Source organism: Dermacentor silvarum, chromosome 10 (genome assembly GCF_013339745.2).
Source record: "Dermacentor silvarum isolate Dsil-2018 chromosome 10, BIME_Dsil_1.4, whole genome shotgun sequence".
NCBI lineage: Eukaryota > Metazoa > Arthropoda > Arachnida > Ixodida > Ixodidae > Dermacentor > Dermacentor silvarum.
Window position 1 is genome coordinate 65,345,054 of NC_051163.1, and position 25,573 is coordinate 65,370,626.

Consider the following 25,573-nt stretch of genomic DNA (forward strand, 5'->3'; position numbering starts at 1 on the left):
CTTCAACCGGATTTCTGCCGTCGCCGTGCGGTTCCGTATAGATTCCAAGGGCGGTAAAGCCGTCGCCGCGCGCCGTATGCGCGAGCGGAAGCGCGCGGGGAACGCGCGCTATCACGGAGAGCGAACGCACGGCGGAAAGCAAACGCGACCCTCGCGCGAAAGGCCGTGGGGGTATGGGAAGGAGGGAGGGAGGTGGGGCGACGCTGTGCTGCTTCACCAAATGCTTATCTTGCAACCGAGCGCAAGGGGAACTGGCCACTCAATCTCCCACGCGAAAGCAAGAAAGCGGGAAGGCAGCGCGGGAGGGAGAGGGGGGGGGGGCAGCTTCTACTCTGCCAACAACTGCGTTCGTACTTTGCCCGGCTGTGGCCGTCGCCAGCACCGTCTATTATCTCCACACGCCTCTGCGCTGTGCATCCGCCGCTCAGTTTCCTTTGAAGCGATAGACTGCACGAACCTTGCCAATGCCACCTAGAAAAAAAAAAAACTTTTTTTTTCTAGGTGGCATTGACCTTGCCCGCTGCGGCGGCTGCGCTTGCCGCCAGCGTTTTGACAGTCGTTGTCTGCGGGCATTCAGTGTGACCTATCCATGTTTGCTTGTGCGCGCTGACACCACGCTTGTTAATTCAGTAAGCGGATGTGTCCAAGTTTATGCAGTCGATAAAACTACTATCCCTACTCCGAATAGCTATCTACTAATTTGCTATCGCAATTGATGCTTCGCCTTTCGGGCGAAACTGCGACATTTTTGCATGGTCTGACTCACAAAAGTTGAGAACTAGGAACCAGGGATATTTTGCATATAAATATTTTGTATATTTAAGATTGTTTTTGGCTCTGAGTACTTATACTAAAAAAAAGCTAATTATTATTTTCATTCGTGTTCCTTGAGGTGCTTCCTTGAAGTTTCACGTAAGAATTAAAAAAAATTGTCTGAGGAATTATTACTGCTATACAGTACTATATACTATAGCGTTGACGACTTCTGGAGACAGTCCCCTGATCCAGCGGCTGGCCCGATGCACGGGAGTGTCGACAGCCACTGGATTCGTAGCGCGGATCCTTGGAGGGGTCTGCAACATCCGTGAAGACGCTTACCCCGCACCTCCACCAGTTTGTCACGAGCCTCGAGAAGTAGTCCTGAAGGTTTAATAAACGTAGAGCAGCTGGCTCTTGGAAGACGCGACCGTCGGAGCTGGCTCGAACAGAGAAGGAGCGCGCGGTCTTCCTTCTTCTCTTGGGCTCGACCCGCTCTTGCCCTTGACCCACTACCTACAGGTGGCAATATATAGGTGATTGGATATATATAAGATAAAATATACAAAATTTTAAGGGGATATTTTTACTGCTGTTTGTTATATTGTACGATAATTCGTTTTATGTGGGTTCGATGTATCCGGGTTCGAATAGTAACAACCGGCGGAGGGTATATGCATTGTTTGCTGCGAACGTGCAGCAGCGGTTATAGCGAAATCATGGTTATAACAAATAATTTCGGCTCTCCCTTCAATTTTGTCGTCTGTCTGTCTGTCTGTCTGTCTGCGATAGGGATTTTACTGTATATGTGTTATTGGAATGCAGAAATGACGCATGCCAACAACACCGTTTGCTCCCTATCAAGAGTTATGAAATCAGAATATGAAAATATTTTATAAAGTATCTAATGAGCTATATAGTGCACCTACTGAGAAAGAAATGCACACCCAACAAGGGCTTTCAACTAAATATCCGCAAAAGTGCTAAAACCGTATAATTATATACTTTAAGCATACATTTTTTTCAGCCTTCACGCCAGACTTCCCAGCCAAGTCCGGGAAACCAAGAAATCTATCAAAAATAATTAGCATTTTTATTAATGATAAAAATTAATTCACAAAATACAAGCACATTTCATTTTCTTGCTTTTGCAATTAAAGTATGAACACTTAAAATATCAATTTTTAATTCCCGCCCGCGTTCACCCACCGTTCGTGCAGACAACTTTCTATGGCAATAAAAAGTATCACGTGACTAGTCGCGCGGTACTTTGTCTTTCGCGGGCTTTCTTTCAGGCTTGGAAAAATATTTTATGTAGAACGTATTGAGAATTCAGTTACGGGGACACCCAGTATACAATGGTGTTTCACGAAATGCTTTCGAAATTCCTTAAAAATAGGCAAGAAGAGATTATTAAATGATTTCCTCTGGATTCCAGAGTCGTACATTTTGACATGACTCAATGTTTTAATTAGCCAAGTAATTATGTAAATTTGCCTAATTATAGTTTATTAATCAAAAGACATGCAAATAAACCCAATGAATGACCTGAAGCCAGCCACCTGAAGAGCTCATAACCGTTTCCAGAAAGGAAAAAGAAAGTTTAAAACGAAAGCGAAGCCTCGATTGCGATAGCAAATCGATAGACAGCTATACGAAGTAAGGATAGTTTTATCGGCCGCTTAAAGTTGTAAACATTCGCTTACTAGTTAAATTAACAAGCACTGTGCCACGTGCGCACGAGCAAACATGAACACATCTCGCTCGATGACTGCGGAAACTCGTTGTCAAAACGCTGGAGTGAGGAAGCGCGCGGCAGCGGCGAGCGAATCGACCTTCGTGTTTCCTCTCGCTTCAACGCGAAGCGGCGAGAATACAGCGCACGCGAAGCTATCAGCAATTGGCGCACCCTGTCCCCATCGCTTTCAAGATAGGGCCCGCGGGGCCGCGCTATATACAGCCGCTGCTAGAGTTACTGCATAGACTCCCTTTAGGGAGCCTATACAGTAACTCTAGCCGCCGCCGGTGTAGAACGCCCCCCGGTGCATTGCGCTCGACGGAAGACTGCGCGCTTTCTCCCCGGTTTCCTTCCTTGCGCGCGCGAGATTGAGCCACCTTCGTCGGCTCACCCTCCCACGCTTTCGCTCGCAGATACGGCGCGCGGCGACGATGTTATCGCCCGTGGACTTTATACGGGACATCACCGCGACGGCAGAAGTGCGACATGGGGTGTCCATATAATTGATATCGCAAGAAAAGTTGACTGCTACTTTTTACAGCGTAATGAATTGTGGCCTGTTTCCCACAGAAATGCCAAACTGCATGAAGAGCTCAAAACGACACCCACCGGCGAGACGCAAGCAGTCGCATCACCTATGGGCATTTACAAAAGGGCTTGGGCGTGGCGTGATTGGGGCTTACTCTGACGATATTGGAAATGTCAGCAACTATATATACAGTTGTGTCGCCCGCTTCTCCACAGACTGTAGATTGTAGCGCTCTTCGGCTGTTCAGTTTCGCCTTTTGGTGCGAATTTGTCCGCAATTCATTGCGCTGTAAAAAATTAGTAGCCTCAGATTTTATTGCGACAGCACTTACATGGGCACTCCAGTCGCACTTGTGCCGTCGTCGTCGCTGTGATGTTCCGCATAAAGTCCAAGGGCGATGACATCGTCGCCGCGCGCCGTATGCTGTATCTTCGAATATGCTAACCGCACACGCTGCGCCACCTAGCGGTACGGCCGCGAAGTCTGCGCGTGGCGCGGTTTCGATTCCGCTGAGCTGCTGATACATTTTAAAGGAACTTTTTTTTTGTTTGTCATTGAAGGACGGCACAGACCAACAATGGCCATATCCTGGGCTCCAAGTTCACAACAAAGAAGTTCATTGAGCAGCGCGGCACATACCTCAGTGCCACATACCCTGTGACCCAAGTCGGTCCGGCGGTTGGTTTCGAACCCTGGTTCATCACAATAGCCCAAATCGCTATCATTTATACACAATGAAGTTGAATGAACTAGCCACTCCCAGTGACCCAAGTTGATGGGAAAGCGGTTATAGATAGATAGATAGACAGACAGACAGACCCAGGAAAGTGTATAAAGTACCCTAAGAATGCTGATCGCATTATTAATAATAATCATTAGTTTAAAATTCAGAATTAAATTTCGAAGTTATTGCTTGCCAAAACCACGATCTGATTATGAGGCATGCCGTAGAGGGGGGGCTGTGGATAATATCGACCACCTGGGGTCCTTTAACGTGCACCTAGAGCTAAGTACACGTGCGTTCCTTTTTTTTTTTTTTTTTTTGCATTTCGCCTCTTCGAGGTAGTTGACGCCATCGTATAGTAAAATCCTTCATATCACTCTGCCTCACCAAGGCGAAGACGTGCATATATCTAAAAGGAAAAAAAAAAAAGAACGAAGCGGGACGTTGATTCAGACGAGGTGACTTGCTGAGGCACGTACAGTCGCGAGCAAAAGTTTGGATATACTATAATGGTGAAATTAGAGCCCTCTCTCCTCCGCACTTTTTATATTCGCCCGAACAGCCATCTCTCCCTCACTTCTTTACACCAGGGAGAGCTGGACCGCTCCATCGCAGGAGATGCGCCCTACATGGCCGCTGCTGGTAGTCCACATCAATTACATCAGTAGATCCTGACAGATGGCCTCACTACCGAGGACTCAGTTGGACTCTGAGTCGTTAAGAAATAAAGCTTGATCTCTCGCTCTCGAAAGCAAAAAAAAAAAAAAAAAAAACAGAAAGATCAGCTTGGTTATACTGCTGGCTGAAATCAATTGTTACAGCCTATATTGTTCGTGTTCGACCAATGCAATGTATTGCATCAATTTCACGTTGCGAAGCTGTGCAGAAGTCATCTTAATTATTTTGCTGATGACGCGCAGCATCCAAACTTTTGCTCGCGACTGTACACGTGTTTCCTTTCAAGGTCGGCCATCGACCATGTCATACTGAATGCGTGGACTCTCGTCACATCACCGAAACCCAGCAGTTCTGGGATCAGTCATTCGCTGGGAAGGAGGCCACCTATCTAGATTTACAGATGGCTTGCACTGACGTCATCCTAGGCGCCATGTTTGTGTACCAGCACGAGGAAAAGCTGCGTCTGTGACGTCACGTGCAAGCTATCTATATTTAGGAACACGGTCTGCGGGTGGTTTCTCCTTTTGCCGATCGTGAAAGGCGTAAAACTCCTCACGTAACAGCCAGTGTACCGAATAAGAATTTTGTAGCGTTAGCTACACTGGCCTAGCCAAGCCCGTTTCGCGCGGCACATCAAGAGCCGTGCTGCGCATGCGCAAGGATCAGTGATGTCACACGGCTTGCGCACCGGAGCCACCGGAGCCGGCACCTCTCGCGCACTCCGCCGCCGCCGCGCGCGTCTCACCGCCGCCGGTCTGCGCATTCCAGAGGAGTGACGTCGTAGCCGTGGTAGACGCACTGGCGCCGGCGGGCGCTCGCTGTGGAGTCGCCGTCTGACACTGCGCTGGAGCCGCTGCGCTTCTGACTGGCGTTTGCCAGTGTGGTATAGCCATGGAGAAGGAGAGCGCAAATGCTGCTCAACAGCGCAGAAGAACGGAGAAGCTTGACTCATAAGAATAATCTTTTCTTAAAAATAATCTTAAGAATAAGCTAAGAATAATCAGCTGAACCTTTGCTAACGCTACGTATATCCTGGCATAGCCGAGCTAAGCCACTCCAACTTTTTTTATTTAAGTTTTCCCGAATTTTCAAAAACCGTCTGTGGCAGATGTCATAGTTCAATTGTCCTTTGGATTATTCGAAGAGGCGGGCATTACTAGCACTAGAAATCGAAACACACTCAAATAATGAAAAAAAAATCGCTAATTAACATCCTAATTATTTACTTTGCGACACATACTGCAATTTACGAATGGTAGCCGGTGAGCTTACGATACGTATCCACTTGAAATGAATCTCCAGGAGGACATCAGTTTCGAGATATTATTGTCCAGTGTGGGACGAAAGTATGGGACCAAATACCGTTGCAGCGCATTTTTACTGCGAGCTTAATTGATATGGCGCATATCTCCAGTCTGGTACCATTCCGTAAATTCATTCCAAGTGGATACCGCTTGTAAACTCACCGGCTACAATTCGTAAATTGCAACAGTCGTCGTAAAGTGTTTAATTAAGAAGTTAATTAGTGAAATTTTAATTAAGTGAATATGTGTTCCGCTTTATCATGCAAGTATAATGTCCGCTACTATGAATAATCCAGCTCAAGGACTAGAATTACGTTATCTGCAACATGCGTTTTTTTTTAATTCCGCGAAACTTAAAAATGATCACCTGCACAATCACAAAATCCAATAGAAATACGTTTTCCTCTTTTTTTTTCACTTTAAATGCCTTGAAGTACATTTTTATAAATAGATCGAACCAAATAATACATGCGTGATAAGCTTATCACAAGTCTAAAATTTAAAAGGACATTTTTGAAGACCCGATGCACATTAAGTCGTCATCCGCCCCGTCAAATCACCACCAAGCCACCGCTTTCTGAGAGAGACGAGCGTTTTCTTGACGTTTTTTCTTTTCTTTTCTTTTTTTTTTTATTATTTTTTTTAGCCTCCTCAGAAACGAGCCGCGACGTGAGCGATGCACCCAACGTCACGCCGTGTCATTTTTTAGGGGAAACCGGCGAGGAAATGCTCACCCCAATCGGAAACCGGCGCCGCGACGGTGATTGTGCGGGGCGTATAACGGCTTGATGTGATTCGGGCCTAACCAGCAGAAATTTAGCCGGAAATCGACACCGGCAGATAAACATCACTCATCAAATAACAGCTCTCCCTGGGCGTCGCCACAATGTGCTCTGGACGTTTGTGAACACGGCCACCTCGAAAACACTGCAGAAGCTGCGGCTCGTGCCTTTTTTTCGTGCCTATTTATTCAAAATACCCCTAAAGGCCCTCCAGTAGAGGGTATTACATGGGGGGGGGGGGACGATAGCTGATCATACTGTCATAACACTTTATGACAAAAATGCAACAACAGCGACAAAATATGCAGACACAACTTTTTGTAAAAAAAAAAATGAAAGTTCGGATAAAACGGAAGTAGCACACAATTAGAATACATTTGAACACTTGATACACCTAGAATTCCGAATACATAAGAGGCATTAACAAGAGAATAACTGCAAAATAATATCGGATGGACAGCGAACGCACCAGAAAAAGAAAAACAAAAGTACAGTTTTACATTGCGCAAACACGTCACATTCGGATATGCATACGCAGCTTTTGTTGAAATTTATCGGGGTGAACTTCAGTAGCAATGTCTGATGGTAGGTTATTCCAGTCAAGTATGGTTCTGGGTGTTGGCGCGTATAGAGCTGAGTGACACATTGGGCGTTTGACATTGAAAGGGTGATCTCGGCGAGGAAAAATGACGGAGGGTGATAGATGAGGAGGGTGATGAGGAGGGTGACAGATGAGGAGGGCGCTGTGTCCGCGTCGTCCATCTGTGCCTCGTCCCTTTTTATGCGCTATTAAGTACAAGACATGGAATACCAACTCGCCCAATGTTACGCTCTTTCAAGAAAGAAGTCATCATGTAAATGCTCGAGATGATAAAGTTTATGAAAGAGAGACAGCCGCGCGTGTTTCCGTCGTAATGATAGGGGATATAATTCGGCACGATTTTTTAAAGATGTAACACTAGAGTACGGGGAATAGTCTGAAAAGATAAAACGAGCAGCACGGCTTTGCAAGGATTCAATGTTACGTATGATGTAGTCCTGGTTCGGATCCCAGATGGCACATGCATATTCAATTTTTGGTATGATTAAGGTGGTGTACGCGAGTTTCTTTAGGTGTGAAAGCGCTTGCTTTAGTCTGTAGTTTGATTAAACCAAAAGTGCGGTTAGCAGATGCAGGAGTAATGTTGATGTGATGATGCCATGTCAGATCCGATTGTAAATTGACTCCTAGATATTTATACGTGTTAGTAAACTCAACAGTATTATTATCAAGGGAGTATGACGTGGAAATGCGAGACGAGGAGCGTGAAAATGACATGCACTTAGTTTTAGTATAATTTAGGGTCATTTGTCAGTCAGAATTAACACCATGTATTCAATGCATCTAGGTCAGATTGCAGCGCTTCGTGGTCAGTGTCAGTAGTAATTTCACGGTAAATAACGCAATCATCGGCGAACAGTCTTACCCGGGATGTCATGCAGTTAGGCAAATCATTAATATAAACTAGAAAAAAGCAAAGGGCCAAGCACGCTCCCTTGTGGAACGCCGGAAGTAACAGGAATAGAGGAGGAGTTGTAGTTATTGATACTTGTGAATTGAGTTAGATATGACAAGAAATCTTTTATCCATGCAATGACGTCTGGGTGAATGTTAAGATATTTTAGTTTCAGTAGTAGCCTGTGGTGAGGAACGCGGTCAAAAGCTTTCGAAAAATCTAAGAAGATGGCGTCAACTTGGTTTCCAGCATCAATCCATGAAAGCAAGTCATTAGTAAATCCAGCCAGTTGCCCATCGCATGGATATCCCTTGCGTAAGCCGTGCTCATGTTTGAAGATTATGTTATGTTCCTCTAGGTATCTTATGATTTGCGAATGTATGACATGCTCCAGTAGTTTGCAGACGGTACTAGTTAACGAAATGTGCCGGTAGTTAAGTGGTGATGAGCGGTCGCCAGATTTACAAATAGGTATGACCTTGGCTGTTTTCCAGTCATTAGGAACTTGGCCCGATGACAAAGTTTGCGAAGAAAGAGCGCACAAGATTCCCGAGATGCCTTGTGATGTAATTTTGAGTAACTTGTTAAAACCAACGTGATCAGTTGTGGATGACACCTTACGATTATTAAGTTATGATATGATACCGGACTGGCTAACAATTATCTGCGGCATCGCGATATCGGGAAGTGTACCTATGTGTGGGCACGAAGTGATATCCTCGCGGGTGAATACAGACGAGAATGTTTCGTTTAATACCTGTGCACACCTTGACTCGGGAATAGTGGTGCCTGTGTGATCAGTAAGCATTACATCAGGATGATTGTTTGGAATGATTACTTGCCAAAATTTACGAGGGTTGTTAGTCAGCATGGATGATAGGTCGTGGCTGAAAAAGTGACGGCGAGTGGTTTTAAGCATAGCCTGGTATTCCCTGTCGCACTGTTTGTAGTTAAGCCACGATGATGAGTGATTGCATTTGACGGCTTGCCTATACAGTCGCTTTTTTTTTGTTGTTGTTTAGGCGCCGCAGTTTTTGGTTGAACCACGGGTTGAATGGTCCACAACTTGAGAAAAGAAATATCGAACGCGACGTGAAAGCTTTCTTCTCCACAAGAAGAGTAGCCGTGGGGAGAAGCCAATGAATAGGTTTGCTGTTACTGAATAAGAACATTTCCTCTCAAGTGGCCCCGACACGATATTGTGATCGTGGCGTTTACTTTGTTTAAATGCGTAAACGTTTGCATGCTTACCCAACGAGGAAAACCCCCCGTCCGTCCGCCCGCCAAGTAAGACGATCGCTTTCGAAATAGGGCCCGCAGCCGCGAGCGAATTCACCTTCGTGCTTCCTCTCGCTTCAACGCGAACTAAGCGGCGAGAACACAGCGCACACGAAGCTATCAGCACTCGGCGCACTCTGTCCCCATCGCAAATCGCGTTCAAGATAGAACCTGCGCGGCCGCGCCATGCGCAGCCGCCGCTGGTGTACGGTTGATACGGTTCATAACAGTTCGACGCGCGGACGGGTAAGGCGCTAAGAGCGATAACGGCTTATAATGATCGGAGCGTCGTCAGCGCACATGACGCCGCCACCTGCAGTAGTTTGCTTGCGTCAACAATTCACCTTTCAAAGTAATTTACTGTAATACTTGTTGCAGGCGAAAAAGTTTCGGCATTCATGGTACGTGCGTCATGACGTTATGGCGATCGCTCCGAATGCAGCCAGATGAAACGCGTGCAGCAGTCTTGTAGTTAATTATACTATTATTATTTTATTTAGGAGCAAGGCCATCAGACACAGTCGCATTTTAACGCGACAGCGTTAAGGGCCCCGTGTCCCAGAAAATCCTGTATCGGCGTCGGCGGAGTTGTCCGCGAGCGACAATTTCTGTATACAGGGTGTTTAACTAAACTTGGGCCAAATTTTAAAAATATGCACACGCTACGTAGTTGGACAGAACCAAGGTAATGTACGTTGTTTGCCGTCGCTTGAACATACGCAGATTTATTTTTTTCATTCCGCCTAATTGGATAATTATATATTCTTAATTAATTAATAAACTTCGCAATTATTATAATTCCATGAAAAATGTCAATGAGAAAATTGTAGAGCAACATGAAAAACTTCCGACACAGCTTTCTGTTGCTCAATACGTGCTTACATAAAATTGTTTTTCCGGGGCGTGAAATGTGCCCGCGAATGCGCGCAATATAGGGCCTCGAGCGGCCAGTCGATCGCGCGGCAGTTTCGCGTGCATTCGCGATCGAGCTTCGACATGTTCGTTTCTGTATTTCTTATTAATTCTACATTTCAATTAAACAAAACAGTTCATTTCCCCTATAACTTGGAAAATAGATATTGATAAAGAATGGTGACTGTACCTCTTTTGGGAAATTAACTGCGGAGTTAATATTAGAAATAATTTAATTGCGCTACAAACAGGGACAAAGGAGGACAAAAAAAGACAACCTTTGTCCTCTTTTGTCTAGCGCAGTTAAATTCTTTCCAATATGAACTTCAACCAACTTGCCCAACTCGGTGCACTAACTGCGGAGCAATGCAGCAGTGTGTATACGTGTGTCTATATTTGCGTGCGTACGTGGGCACCAAGGTGAACATAACCGGAGTGAAACGTCCAGCGATGTTCCGCTCTGGACGTCACCGGAGCTAATGGATGGATGCATGGATGGATAAAAACTTTATTGGGGTCCTATAGCGCGCGCGCCAGCGCGCAGCGGACCGAATGTTCGTAAGGATTAAACTCCGCACATCACGGAAGTACAGCTGTGAACTTTAGCAGGAAAGGAGTATAGACCCATCGTAGACAGTACGTCCCTTAAAGTGTGTTTGAATAAACCGCGTTGCAATGAACCCATTTAGAGCCAGGAACTCTTGCAGATTAATCCTAAATAATTTATTTCTGCGAAAACTCCAGCATCAGCTAAAGATTGAATTTGCGAGTCTCGCGTGGCTTTAGGTGTCGGCTCTCAGCTGACGCTGTTATTGATGTATGTCTACTAAGAGTTTGCATAGATTTGCTGAATGGTTTTAATAGTTACACCAGTTTCACACGGGGAACTTTCGATCACGATGTTGATCACGGCGTTGACAGTTTGCCAATACCATCTAAACAGCACTAATTTCAATTTCTTCACGCAAAATTGTCAGAAAATGCGCTTTTTGCGAGTGTGCAGACGATTGCGCGTCTTACATTAGTTGCAGTACTCAAATGCGCAAGGGAAGAAAAGGGGTTAAACAAAAGGGGGGGTTAAGTCGGCCTCAGGGGGGGGGGGGGGTTACAACCACTGAACCCCCCCCCCCCCCTTCCCCGTCAGTGCGTCACTGACCCCGTGTGACATTGTTCTAGTACAATGTAACGTTTCAAAGACAGATAGACTGGTAACTTAGTTCTTGTTTCGGTTTCAGTAAATGCATGCAACTAACTTTTCTTCGTCTAATCATTTAGTATGTAAGTGTTTGTCAGCTATGTTACGCCAAAACTATTCTTGCTTATTTTTTTGTTTTATTTTTACAATTATGACCACACTTATTGGTGAAAACTTTTCGAAGTGCTAAGATGAGAATGTATTGAGGCCACTCTGAACTTCAACGTGCTCACAGGCAAACGCTTGGTCGCTGTAGTTTATTCTAACCGCATGGAAATAAGCAGTACAACGTCCACTAACTGCCGAAGTACAAGCGAGTGAATTCCGAAATCCACAGTAAACGCGCGCCGTCGCGCCATGATGCGGAGTTTATCGATCAACGTGGTTGCCCTTTGCGCCGGCAGGTGGCCAGTGGTCCGCTTCCAAAAATTCATGCAGCAGCGTCTATGACGTGAATTTCTGTCTTTGTGAGTAACCGTTTTTTCTTTTTCGCCGAATACGCACGTTTTGCCCACATTTTTCTGCTTATACAGCGCGTACAGTGCGTACTCGTACCGGCACGAGATATTCTCATTTGTGTCCATTGCCAGAGCTATCGATTCCAATTGTAAGCGGTGTCGGCGCCAATGCACGCTGACCACGTTAGGCCTAACGTTTATGGTGGCGGCAGCGTCGGCGGGAGTTGTTAATCTTGTTATACATATTTTTGTTTTGTTTTACGCGGCGACGTCTTGTTAAGTTGGGGTAGCAACTACCGGCGCGCACGATAGTCATTCTTCTACTCGCTAATGCCACACGACCTTTCGAAAACGTTCTAAGGGGTTTACGTCGAATGATCCGCGGGCTTCCGGCCGGCATCCGTTCATTGAACACGCTTGGCTTCTGGCCTACCGTGTGCTACGCGCATTTGAGAATGCCGGTTCTTGCGCGCTAACAGCTACTCCGGCGTTTTTGTTGTTTATTTCTCTTTCTAGACAAGGTTGGGTGGGGCCGCGGTATGAAGATACAGGCGTGTTCGTAGTGTGCGATGTTCGCTTTTAATGAACGTTTTTTCGCGCGCACGTTTGCGAAATGACGCTGCCTTGCTCGTGCGATGTTGAAGGTTGAGACCCCCGCGCTTTATTCGATCACCCCTACCCAGGTGCCCACAGCGCATGCGTCGGTGCGGTGCCATTAGCCTTTCACGCTTTTTCGGGAAACGTGCAGGACCGCGTTTGTTTTTCTGTACTTCCCGCCGGTCGGTGTTTTCATTTTTCTTTCTTTTTTTTGTCGTGATCTCATTTGGAGCCGCGAAGCCAGTCGCTTGTGCGCTTACCTTGTAGATCTTGAGCAAAAGCGTGCTCATGTTTATTGTAAAGAAAAAAAAGTGTTTTTTTCTTGTGCTGGTGCGATTTCACTGATGTATAACATGTGTATCTTTTTTTTTTTTTTTTGCTCTTCTAGTAACGCACATTGAGGGCGTCTTTTTGTAAGAAATTTTTTTCTATTTCATTTCATTCTGTAACTTTTTCGCAGTATTGCTTTTAATATTTTTGCCTCCCAGAAGAGTCCTCTCGCACAACTACGGGTTCATCACTAAATTTTTTCGCGTTACAAATTTTGATTGAAGGTAAAGGCATCCTTTGTCGTGACAGTCCAGCTAGCAGCATTAGTGGCATGTTACCTGGGTAATGTCTCTTTACTTATGGGCTGAATGTTTCGTGCCATTGGACACAAATGTCAAACCAAGATCGCATTCACTGTTTCCCACAGAACTAGCTTCTTTTGGATTTATTGGTGTTATAACTTGCATCCAGATACAGTAAGTCGGGTTGGAAGACAGTTTGATCTGTCAACTGTGCTGATGGCGTGGTCGAAGCTTTGTTGTGTGTGAAATGAATTCCGTGTGGGAGAGGACTCGCTGGAGGGTTTTGCTGATGGAGAGTGCTTTTTTATTGGGCTGTCATGGTTGGCGAATTGTGTGAGAAGTGCCTCTTGTTTGTTTGCTGGCACATTCAACGTAGGTGAACAGGCAATGTCTTTTTTTTTTTTTCCGTTGCTGTTTGGGGGCTGTCAAGCAACTTTGCCTTCCTTGTGTGGTGCCACCATTTTGTAGCATACTTAGACATTGTCTGTCATGTCCTGCCTGAATGTGCCAGTAGAAGTGAACTTCAGAAATTTATACAAACATGCATAGCAGGAATTTTGGCATTGGCATTCATGCAGGTTTCTGTGGCCGCTAGCATGGGAATGTTGGGACGTACCCTCTCAAGCAATATTAAATGGAACACCCTAACTGCAGCAGCTAAACACACGTCCGCATAAAAGCTTTCAATGCGACTAAGTGCTGAGGGAAAAAGCTACTTGGTACACAACATGCCAGATTCTGATCCTTGTATTATGGGTAATCATTGCTTGAAAAGGAACTTGATGTTTCCTCACACATTGCTCATGATTATAAAGCATTGGCTCAGTTTGGCTGATGCCTAGCCAGCCAATATACACATTAAGTTTCCGCGCTCTGAACTCCAAAGCCACGCGCTCGATTGCACTCAGGCGTCGCGCCTTTGGAGTATAGCTTAACAGCGACTGTGCCTGGGAACACCAATGCATCATCTGACGAGTGTTGTCGCTTCCGCATCTGCTGTCGCATTTCACGCTTCGTGAACATGGCACCGCTGACGAGCTGCTGCAATTCTTGATCAACAATGTTGAGCTCGAGGAACTCGACATGCGGAGACGGAGGTAGCAACGGTGTCTACGTTTGTGATGCAAGCTGTTTGCGCTCCTATCAGCGGTACTGCACCACACAAGTTCTTTCTGCTCTGCGGTACGTTGAACGTAGTAATTCATTGCAGATCGCAGGAGGACGGAGAGCATTATCATTTGAGGCGTGCAGAATTATGGGACCAATGAAACATGTAGCCAATCCGTCTCTGAAGGACAGCCATTTGACTACATACTAAATGCGTCGGATCACGCAGTCATGTCCAAGTTTTGCGCGAAACTATACAGTGCATGCAACTCGCCAACTGCTTTGAGGGGCTTTACAACTGCACTATGAAAGGGTGAAAAGTGCAAGGAGAGCGGAAATACGTCACCACGCAGGCACGAGCTCCCACGCACCTGAAGTCCCTGTTAAGTTTACTTAGAGCGCGCTCTAGCGACTGGAGCACAATCGAGCTTAAGTTAATGCACCCAATGCAACTGCGATGTCACGGTCATGTAACATTACTAGGATTACAGTTTTCTGAACATCACTGATAACATGCTGTGGCATATGAATTCAAGTTTGTGAGTCTATCTGGAGCGCTGTTTGCTCACATAATGGTCGCTACTGCTAGCAGCACTGCCACAATTTTATGAGATTCTTGTGTGAAACGGCTGTAAGAGTGGAAAAAAATAGGAAATTCTGCAACGCTTTTTGGCAGTAGTGTGAGACTTCCAAGCTGTACAAGAAAATTAGAGGCAAACTTAAAATTGCAAAGTCAAAGAAACGAATCCATGTTGCACTATGCAAGTCAGTGAATATACTTATCCAAAGCACATGATCTCCCGACACTTCCATGCTGGTTGGATCACTGTTGTGCCTGCTTGCGCTAGCAAACTTAAGTGATCTGTTAATGCAGTTAAAAAGTGTTATTGCATAGAACTAGGGAAGGTACAGTTGTATGAACGCCATTGCTCAGCATAGCTAATATAACCACTTGGTCTTAAGTTGCATGCAGCGTTTTCAGAAAGTGTGCACTGTAGGCCAATATGAAAGGAAATACCAGATTTGCATTTACTGCTAGTAATTTCTTTATTTCTGCTGTGAAAAAAAAATGAAAAAACGAGGGGGGGGGATTCAACTTAAGGTACGTCGCAAATAGTGAGTTGAGGGTCTTTTGACTCATTAAGTGTTCCCTTTCGTATTGGTGCAGAATGTATGCTTGAGTCATGATGCATGTGTTGAGTACTATCACATGCTCAAGTGTTTGTGTTGTTTGAAACCTTGACATTAGTGTATGTAGACTTATGGATACTATACTCCGTTTCATACTTATCAGGCTATGCTGCAAAAGCAGTACTGTAGTACGGTCATAGATAATTCTCACTCCGTGTGTTTCACAGTGTATTTCTTGATCTGTGGCACTTACAATGGAGTAATTACTTCATGTAATTAGTAGATACAAGGTTACATCAAATTACGCATTAAGTGTGCACCTTTGTGCTTACAGTATGGGACGTAATGTCCTACTTAATTTCGAGTACTAGCAGTGCGCTGTGTCCGTTAATTGCAGAAAAGTGTGATAGAAATGCCACACAGGCAACTGCCATATTTACAACCTTTCTCTGAAGTCATTCTAGTGGGCAAGTCTGAATACCTAGGGAAAAAGAAAAATTTGCCGTGCGGCCAAGCCGTCACTAGTATTATTTTAGGACAAGCTTGATGTCTTTTACCATAAAGTATTAGCGACACCATCATTGTTTTTTTTAACTCCCTCAGCAATATGGCAAACTGTTAGTTTTTATTAGTTACAGTTAGTACGAGTTAAGTCGTAGGCTCGGTTTGAGCGGTGAATTAAATTTTATGTGTAAGTGTCAAATGACCCATTGAGCTAAATGCAGCTCCACTAACGTGAAACCTGGGGAGGTGGGAGGCGTGCTGTGATCCACCGCTAATGGGCTCATACTGCCTTAAGCCATAGCTCATAACCCCGTAAACGCGGCCTCCCCATTACGACGACAGAAGAGAAGTGAAATTCTACACTGGAATGATGAGCGGCAACGCAGCCAGCTGTGGAAGACGACGAACGCGGGAGCAGTGGCACGAGCGCGTGCCGAGCGTGAGCACGAGCTGCTTGCTTACCGCGACTACGACAGGAGACACCGACAGCTGGGCGCATAAGCTGCTTCGCACCTAAAAAATGGCAGGACTAACCGTGGGCTGATAGCTTTGTAAGCGATAGCTTGCTCATTACAAGAGCCGTGCTGCAGATTTCAGTGACAAACATGTGCCTCAGCTACCACCGTGAACCTTGCAGAAAAAGCGGTGCTTTCTGCTTTTATTCAGGATTAAAACGTGTTTATTCACACGACGTGCTTGACCTTGTAGAAACGCGCCGCAGTACGATGAGACGCTTAGTGAATTTTGGGGACGAACACGACCCGTAATTTTCATTTTTCATCGTCAGCTAAAGATGTGTGCTCGCTTTCCATAATGGTTACTGTGCAAGCCTTGAGCGCCGAGCATCTCAAGCGCTGCCTGAGCTAGTTTATTCTACCTGTTTTTTTTTTTGGGGGGGGGGGGTGTAATGCGCTTGTTGTGTAATGGTTAATTGAGCTTTCATGCTGGGGAAAAACTGACCATTGTACTTTTTTATTTATTCATTAATTTCTAGTGACCACTAGTGATATCTAGTGTCCCAATTTGGCCCTAAATGGCCAGAAACTGACACATCACAAAGTGGGGCGAAGAATGGAAGGAAGGTATCAAATTAAAACCGAAAGGCATTGCTATCCTTCTCCATTATAGAAAGTTGAATAAATGCGTTTTGGATGTTAGAGCTGAGTCCTATGTGGTATTGTTGAAATATAAGGAACTTCGGGTTTAAGTTTATGCCTGTCCCAAGGCACTCATTCAATGACAAGTAGTCTGGTGCAGGAGATGAACCATCAAACACAATACTAATCTTTGTTGTGACCCTATCTTCCTTCAACACTTCTCGGTGTGTCTGTACGTATATTCCTTTAGTGGTTGTCTATGTCGCGCAGAAATGATTGTGCACCAATTGCCCAGCAGCGTGTTCCTTTCTGAAAACAGTTCGCACGCTGCCATTCATTGGTAGAGCAGCTGTGCCAAATTGCGCCAAAAGCGGACCTTTGCGCCGTCCTGCTCCAAAACACCATTTTAGCAGAAAACTGTGTTGAGCCTGCGGCAACTAAAGAATAAGAACAAAGCCACCTCTAGGTGATGCTGTCTCGGTAGTAAAACTAAAACGAAAACCTAAAGCATGTCGGCAGCGTCGTCATCCTGAAAGTCGATGGAGCGGCCATAGCCATGGATATAGCTGATACTGTTGTTTCTCCATTTGCTGTTTTCGTACATGTTCCAATGTACAGCCGCAGTACAGTCTTTTTGTTTGTGTTCGGCAGTTCGGCATTTGTACAATCATGGCACAAAGCTGGCATCAAGCATGTCGGATCAAAAAGAAGCCTCGGAAAATGTCCAGTTGCACATTGTCTAGCACAGTTGGTAACTTTGCCACTTTAAAACTATCTTGTAATACGTGTACTTCTCAGTGGGAGCTACCTTTGCACCCCTGAACAATCGAAAGAGCATATGCTGTAGTTGTACTTTATTCAGCTTTTACATGTTCCACAGCTCAGTTATTCTGCAGAGAATGTGTGGACGTCTTTGCTGTAACTTCATCCCAGAGTGTGGTCTTGTTGACATGCTCTAGCTCCGTAAACTTTTTTTGTTCTTGCTCGTTTTAATTGTGCTGAATGTGCAATGCCTGTAGCAAGTCGAAATTGCAGAAGTGGCCTCGTAGCACAATATATACACGGGGAAGGTAATTCTATTAAAACTTAATAAAATTAGTTTGGCAATTTTTAGCTCAATGTCTCACTGTGTGCCGGAAGCTGACGACGGCATATTTATTGACTATTTCAGTTAAACTTGAGACCATATCTAGTGTACAGATATAAAGTTTGACACTGCGCCAAATCAGATTTTTGCATGCGCCAATGGTTGCTCCACCACTCTTAAATTTTACGTTAAGGAACTATTAGTGCAATGCTTTCAATGGTGCATTGGTCTTAATGGCCGAATGCAAGTTTGCATACTTATCAGTTGTAGCAGTGCGTACGTTCACCAACGCTTTCTGTATGCCACAAAGCAAGCATTTGTTGCAATGATTTTTAAATTGACTATATTTGTTGAAGGAACCTGCGATAGCTTAGTGGCTGTGGCATTGCACTGCTGAACTCAAGGTCACGGGTTCAATCCCAGCTGCAGGCAGCCACGTTTCCATGAGTGCAAAATGTAAGCACGCTCGTGTGCTTAGATTTAGGTGTACATTAAGGCATGTTTAATTATTCACTGGGGACCCTGATCATCAGAAAGAAATGTACAGAATAAAATTTGGCTGTAGTGCAAACAGCAGGCATTGCCAAATCCTGACTGGGAGCTTACCACTATCGTTGAAAAGAAAAGTGTACTATCATTGCATTCTACCGGTGCTAACATATGGGGCAGAAACTTGGAGGTTAACAAAGAAGCTCGAGAACAAGTCAAGGACCGCACAAAGTGCGATGGAACGAAAAATGTTAGGCCTAGCTTTAAGGGACAGGAAGAGAGCGGTGTGGATCAGAGAGCAAACGGGGATAGCCGATATTCTAATTGACCTTAAGAGAAAAAAATGGAGCTGGGCTGCGCAGACCATGTAATGCGTAGGATGGATAACCGGTGGACCATAAGAGTTACAGAATGGATACCAAGAGAAGGGAAGCGCAGTCGAAGACGGCAGAAAACTAGGTGGGGTGATGAAGTTAGGAAATTTGCAGGCGCAAGGTTGGAATCAGTTAGCGCAAGACTGCTAATTGGAGATCACTGGGAGAGGCCTTCGTCCTGCAGTGGACCTAAATATAGGCTGATGATGATGATAAGGCACCCCAGGTGGTCACATTTAATCCAGAGTCCGCCACTATGGCGGGCCTCATAATCGAATTGTGATTCTGGCACGTGTGATCTCAGAATATATATATATTTTTTAATTCTAGACATTATTGTAACGTGAGCAACATAAATTTGACAAGAACAATTTGTTAAGTTTGCCATTCGAGTTTTGTTCCTTTTCCTTGACATAAAGCTGTTTATTACTAGTACTCCAGCCATAGCTGCATTTCAGCAAGTTTTCTGGTTGCAAATATCAGAGTGAGTTTTGTGTGTGTTCAAGGAGAGAATGACACAGCTGTGGTAGCTCAGTCGGTGATAGCATCACACACGTAATGTGAAGATCTGGGTTCGGATATCTCGCCTGTGGCCAGTTTTTTTTTTTCTCTTTTTATTTTTATTGTTGTCCACTTTCATTTTTCTTTACTTCATCATTTGTACATTTCAATTAATCACCCGCCGTTTTTGCTCAGTGGCCATGGTGTTGGGCTGCTGAGCACGAGGTCGCGGGATCGAATCCCGGCCACGGCGGCCACATTTCGATGGGGGCGAAATGCGAAAACACCCGTGTACTTAGATTTAGGTGCACATTAAAGAACCTCAGGTGGTCAAAATTTCCGGAGTCCCCCACTACGGCGTGCCTCATAATCAGATTGTGGTTTTGGCACGTAAAACTCATTAAAAAAATCAATTAAAAACAAGCAATTTACCCTTGCTTTGTCTGTGACTATGTTAATGTAGAGAGAGTTGTTTTATCTTTTACGCCTTACTGGTGCACCTTGGCAAGGGCAGTTCACAACTAAGAGATAGAATACTAAGGATGTAATAATGTAAATATCTCATCTGTTTCATAGGTAGCAGGCAATGCTGTGGATGCTATTAGTGCAATCATAAAAGTCTTCCGCCGCAAGTTTAACTGTTCAGTTGTTTTTGATGCATGATGCTTTCTACAGAATAACTTTTTCATATATTACGACTTGTGGATGCAAGTTTGTCAGACATTTGTGCACCTCCATGCTTTCAGGATGTGAAATACTGCGTTCTGACCGCAAGCACTGTGGCTGCTGGTCGCAGAAACATGTTGCCTGGCTCATTAGGTGGTAAACGGGATCAGATCTCCAATGCCTTCCGTATTCGTTGGCCCCGCAGCACACGTTGCGTTTTCCTCAGAGTCGGAGTCTTCTTCCACGGGCGCGAGCACTTCATTAACGATTTCCTCGTCAGTGAGCTCGGCACAGGACACTGTGGCACTGTCTACATTAGCGAAGTTTCCGAAGTTCACTGTGGCCGGAATGGGCACGCCGCTGCTTCGCAGGTCTTCTATCAACTCGTCTCCGCTCATGTCCGGCACAGTAGCCGGCAGTTCAGGTGCAGGGTCCTGCGTTGCAGCGTCCGATTCAACGCCGGCAACAAATCCTGCGTGGCGGAAACAGCGGTGGATTGTGCCTGCTGTCAGTGCCTTCCAGGCATCGGCAACCATGTGAACAGCTGACAACAAATCCACGCTGTAACTTTTGCCACTGTCGATGCACAGCACCATGCGACGTAGCAGGCGTGACCGGTAAAACACCTTTAGGTTCTTGATGATGCCCTGATCCATGGGTTGAAGGACGCTCGTGGTATTTGGTGGCAAAAATTCGATTTGAATTGCCTTCAAATTATTGATCAGGCCATGGGCACCGCAGTTATCAACAAAAAGCAGCACGTTGCACTTTTGTGCCTCAAATTTTCTATCGAGCCTGCGCACGTAGCCTTCAAATAACTGCTGCGTAATCCAGGCTTTCGTGTTGGCTTCATACAACACGGGCAAACTTCTAATGCCTTTAAAGCATCTCGGGTTTTCAGACTTTCCGATAACCAAAAGCGGTAGCTTTTCACTTCCGGACATGTTTGCGCCTAAAAGAACAGTAACCCGTTCCTTACTGTGCTTCCCACCATGGCAAGGATCTCCGGAAACAGCAAGCGTCTTCTCTGGCAGAAGCTTATAAAATAGTCCGGTCTCGTCAAAGACATCGTCCGGCGAGTATCGGCTGAGCAAGGTCTGCAGCTTGTCAGTGCGGTAATTCGCGACCAACGTGTTGTCCACAGCACCACTTTCGCCGCACATTTTCTTAAAGACGAGGTCGTATCGCTTCTTGAAGTTGCGGAGCCAGCCGTCGCTGAACTTGCAGCCTACGATTCCCATCCGTAGCGCGAGGGTGTCGGCCTTTTGTTTCAGTAGGTCACCAGATATGGGAATGCGCCGCGCAACCATGGTGCCTAACCAGATATTTAGAGCCTCTTCAAGTTTGGGGTATGTGCCTTGACGGAGGCTTTTCTTCTCGGCTGTAGCACATTTCTCGGTCGCTCCAAGAATCTTGGCTTTATTCTTGACGTAGCCCGAGATAGTTTGCTTCGAAATGCCGAATTCCCGGGCTACCTCAACCTGTGACCGGCCGTTCTGTATGAGCTGTACGACAGCAGCTTTCTGCGCCATTGTTTTCATATATTACGACTTGTGGATGCAAGTTTGTCAGACATTTGTGCACCTCCATGCTTTCAGGATGTGAAATACTGCGTTCTGACCGCAAGCACTGTGGCTGCTGGTCGCAGAAACATGTTGCCTGGCTCATTAGGTGGTAAACGGGATCAGATCTCCAATGCCTTCCGTATAATAAATGTTATATTATGATACATAAAAGTATGAGGCTTAATTTTGCATTGAATTGCATGACGTGTACCTATATCTTTTATGTGTGGCACACTATTTTTTTGATTGCGAACGCTAGCAGTGAGCGAAGTCGTATGAAACGGAGTATAGAGCTGGTGATTTTTTAATTCCCTGTTGTATTTTCTAATGCTTTGTCTTCACTGCTGCTAGTGTGACCTGTAGCACTAGGCCTCAACATTGTGTTATTGTGTGGCTCCATTAAAATAACAGGCTGGTCCTGTCAGTGAGTGTCAGTGCGTTGGGTTATTTGACTAATTTAATCTTTTCGTTTGCATTTTAAAATGCAATGTTTGCTTTACTCATGTGTTTTTCGTGATTCAGCTTAGCACAACAGAGTAAGACACTAACTAATAGCTCGTCCTGTGAATCCTTTGTGACCATTTATTAGTGTATTAGGTCTTTTGCCAGTTTCGTATGGACGTTTCACATGGCACTGTAGTTGCCTCGCAGCCTGCATTAAAGGTTTAGCAATGCATGCCTTTTTTTTCTCTGTACATGAATTGCTATGCCACCATGACAGCCCACCTCTCCTGTGCTAGCCTTTTTGCCTTGCAGACTCTGTGCCCATCGCTTTTTGATGCTTTGACATGATGGCAGAGGACTGTACAAAGAAAGCACCTGATAACCGACCCCCTTCCTTCCCACCTTCTTTTGCTCTTTTGCAGCCAGTGTTTTTTTTACCCGTTTTTTTTTTCTTCGTAATTTTTTTTGTTCTTTTTTTTCCTCACTATTTTTTTACCGGCCTGGATCCGTCGTCTTTACCCACCATCGGTGCTGCTCCCCGTTGCTGACGTTGGGGGCCCTCCTGTTCTCCCGCTGGGTTTGTCAACTCTGCCACCCTGCTGACCGACGTCACGCCTGCCACAGTGTTCACGGAGGAAGGGCTATTTTTTTTTTCTTCCCTTCAACTCGCCACCGGGGTATTCAGGGCCACGTTCACAGCCGGTGCGTCCCGTGACTTCTGGCAAGGCGGCTGAAAGCAGCAGACGAAACCGAACGGGAGCAGTGAGGGCCTGAACCAACGGGCACGCTGGAACAAGACGAAAACATGGAAGGTGACGGGGGCAACAGCCAGACAAACCTCATCATCAACTACCTTCCCCAGGGCCTGACGGATGAAGAGTTCCGCAGCCTTTTCACCAGCATCGGTCCCATTAAGTCTTCGAAGATTGTGCGCCACAAGGCAACCGGCTACAGCTACGGCTTTGGCTTTGTCGACTATCAGGGAGCCGGCGATGCAGCACGTGCGGTCGAGACACTGAACGGCCTGCAGCTGCAGAACAAGAAGATCAAGGTGGCATATGCACGGCCCGGCGGCGAGACCATCAAGCACGCTAACCTCTACATCCGCGGCATCCCCAAGCACTTCCCCCCGGAGCAAGCCGAGAAGTTGTTCGCTGACTTTGGCCGGCTTATCCAGTTTCGGGTGCTCAAGGACGACGCAGGACAGAGCAACAAGGGGGTAGCCTTTGCGCTGTACGACCTGCGCGAGAATGCCGAGGCTGCTATGTCAGCGCTATCGGGTCAAACGCTTCCGGGTGCCACTGAGCCGCTCCTGATCAAGTTCGCCGAGGACAACTCCAAAAAGCTGCGACCTCCCGGAGGCCGTGGCCCCCAGGGTCAGCTGATTGGGCCCCCGGGTGCTGGTGGTGGAGGCCCCATGAGGGGCGCCCAGGGCCGCTACCGGTACAACCCACTGACGGGCTCCTACCAGTACCCAATGGGAGGCATGGCTCCTGCTCCAACTGCAGCAGACGCGACCGGGCACGTGCTCTTCGTCTACAACATTGGGACCGATACGGACGAAAAGTCGCTTTGGCAACTCTTTGCCCAGTATGGCACGGTGACCAAGGTGAACATCATCCGTGACACAGCCACGGGCCTGTCAAAGGGCTTCGGCTTCGTCACCATGGCCAACTACCAGGACTGTGTATGGGCCATTGAGGCGTTGAACGGATTCCGCTATGCGGGCCGACCGCTGCAAGTCTCCTTCAAGCAGCCCAAGTAAAGGGCTCGGGCTGGCCGTGGTCATCATCGTGCAGTTGTAAGGAGCATCAACCACAGTGCTGCACTCAGTTCGTGAATCTTGAAATTAGCGCTACTGGTTTGGCCTAGGAAGTGTTCCGAGCTGTTTGCAGGACTTTGGGACAGGCTTCATGCAGCTCAAGTTGAAGCACCATGTCCATGCTCTGCTGGTGACTGACAGTGTGAAGCGCCTCCTACATATTTTTTTTTTTCCTTATTCATTGTTGAATTGTTTTTCCGAGAACCGCTCTGGATTGGCTACACGCTGCCACATGTCGCCTGTGTGCTAAGAAGAATATGGCTGGCCGCCTCTAGGGACTGGTAGCGTTTTGGGGGATGTTCAATGTGCACTTTTTTTTTTTCGGCTGCCTATGAATTCACTTATTGGACATCGTCCTTACTTGTCTACCCCATCTTGTCTTGCTCAAGAAAAAATGAATTGGCAGCGGAGCGGGCAGACTGTGTCCCAGCTTCTGGGGAATGGCAGACATCAGGCAGTCATCACGTCCCCCGCTTTTTCTTTCTTTTGTTCTTGATTTGCTCTTTTATCAGTGTGCCTGCGTGCGTGTGTGGGTGTTCATTTTTTTTTTTTTTTGCTTTCTGATGCGTGAGTGCGCTAAGTTAGCAAGGATCGTGAGATTTTTTTTGTTTACAATAACTGAATTTTCGGGAAAATGTACTTTTTCTTTGTTTAGCTTTCCCTGGGTTCAGGCAGGCAGTAGCTTTCAAGTTGCTGTGTCATTGTTGTTGCCATTCTTTTTTTTTTTTCCTCTTGTTACTTTCACATCTGTTAGCATTGTTACAATCTTTGAAGACGTCTAGGCATCAAACATTGTGAGTGCACAAGCCACTTGGTGTGGCTCGCGTAGATTCATTCTTTATATATTTTTTTTCCCTTTCATGCCATTTACACAGTCAGCTTTATTTTTATTCTCTTGGTCAGAGGAGACATTTCTAATTGTCTGCATGAGAACGTATTACCAATGTATCCTGAATATGAGCATCAGCTGAGAATGCTCCCCTGCCACCTTTACCCCCAGGCAATCGTGAAGATATGAATAAAAGCCCCCTCAGCAGCTGGTATCGCTTATGCTCACTGAATATTGCTTGGTTTTCAATGGTGTTTGTTTGGTCGTTGCATATGTATGCACATGTGTTAATGCATACATAGCACTGTTAGACCCATTTAGATGTTAAATATTGCTCTTTATCTTCGCCATTCTTAATGCTTTAGCAAGGTAGAAAGCTGGGCAAGTTGGAATGGATGCATTCTTTCAATCGGTGCAGAAGATGACTGGCAACACAAAAGGGGAGGACACAGGATGAGCGTTGTCTAACAACTGAAGGTTATTAAGGACAATGTGCAAAAGGAATACAGCACGTGTGTGCATGCCCTTAAATGACATGGAATAGATTGGCAAGCATTTGCATCTTGCAATTTAGCAAAGAGATAGTCATGCTGCTTTTGTAGGTGAAAGGTTTACGTGTTTGTAAGCCTTATTTTTTTGTTTTTATGCCTGGCAATCTAGTTGTTGAAGAAAGGCTTACAAACACGTGCTGAGATATATGCACTTTCATGTTGCCATCGTCTTCTGCACCTAAAGTATGCATTAATGTGTAAATACACGTGACACCAGGAGCTGCTATGGCTGTTTCAGCATGCAACAAAAGTGCCGAGACCATCCAGTAGGGATTCTTTGAAAATAACCGCATTTTAAACAGATGGGGCATTGGCTTTACCAATGCTTGTTTAAGTCTCAGACACCCACATTCTAGCGTGTGTGCACATTGAGATTTCTGTTTCATT

General features: G+C 45.7%; 1 protein-coding gene across 4 annotated transcripts; it reads left to right on the top strand.

Moving 5' to 3' along the window:
- Window positions 1-11,732: 11,732 nt before the first annotated feature.
- Window positions 11,733-24,867, top strand: LOC119465903 (ELAV-like protein 1-B). Of its 4 annotated transcripts, XM_049657742.1 has the most exons (3): window positions 11,806-11,859; window positions 12,836-12,860; window positions 22,407-24,867. In XM_049657742.1, the coding sequence occupies exon 3, from the start codon at window positions 22,790-22,792 to the stop codon at window positions 23,747-23,749; it is 960 nt and encodes a 319-aa protein (XP_049513699.1). In that variant the 5' UTR covers window positions 11,806-11,859; window positions 12,836-12,860; window positions 22,407-22,789; the 3' UTR covers window positions 23,750-24,867. The 4 variants fall into 4 exon arrangements, with proteins under 4 accessions (XP_037582303.1, XP_049513698.1, XP_049513699.1 ...); XM_037726375.2 differs by lacking the exon at window positions 12,836-12,860 and having other exon boundaries at window positions 11,733-11,859; window positions 22,609-24,867; XM_049657741.1 differs by lacking the exon at window positions 12,836-12,860 and having other exon boundaries at window positions 11,755-11,859.
- The last annotated feature ends 706 nt before the right edge of the window (window positions 24,868-25,573 follow it).

Bases quoted from the DNA above. Each gene is read 5' to 3' on its own strand.
- LOC119465903 (XM_037726375.2), top strand. From the start codon at position 22,790: ATGGAAGGTGACGGGGGCAACAGCCAGACAAACCTCATCATCAACTAC.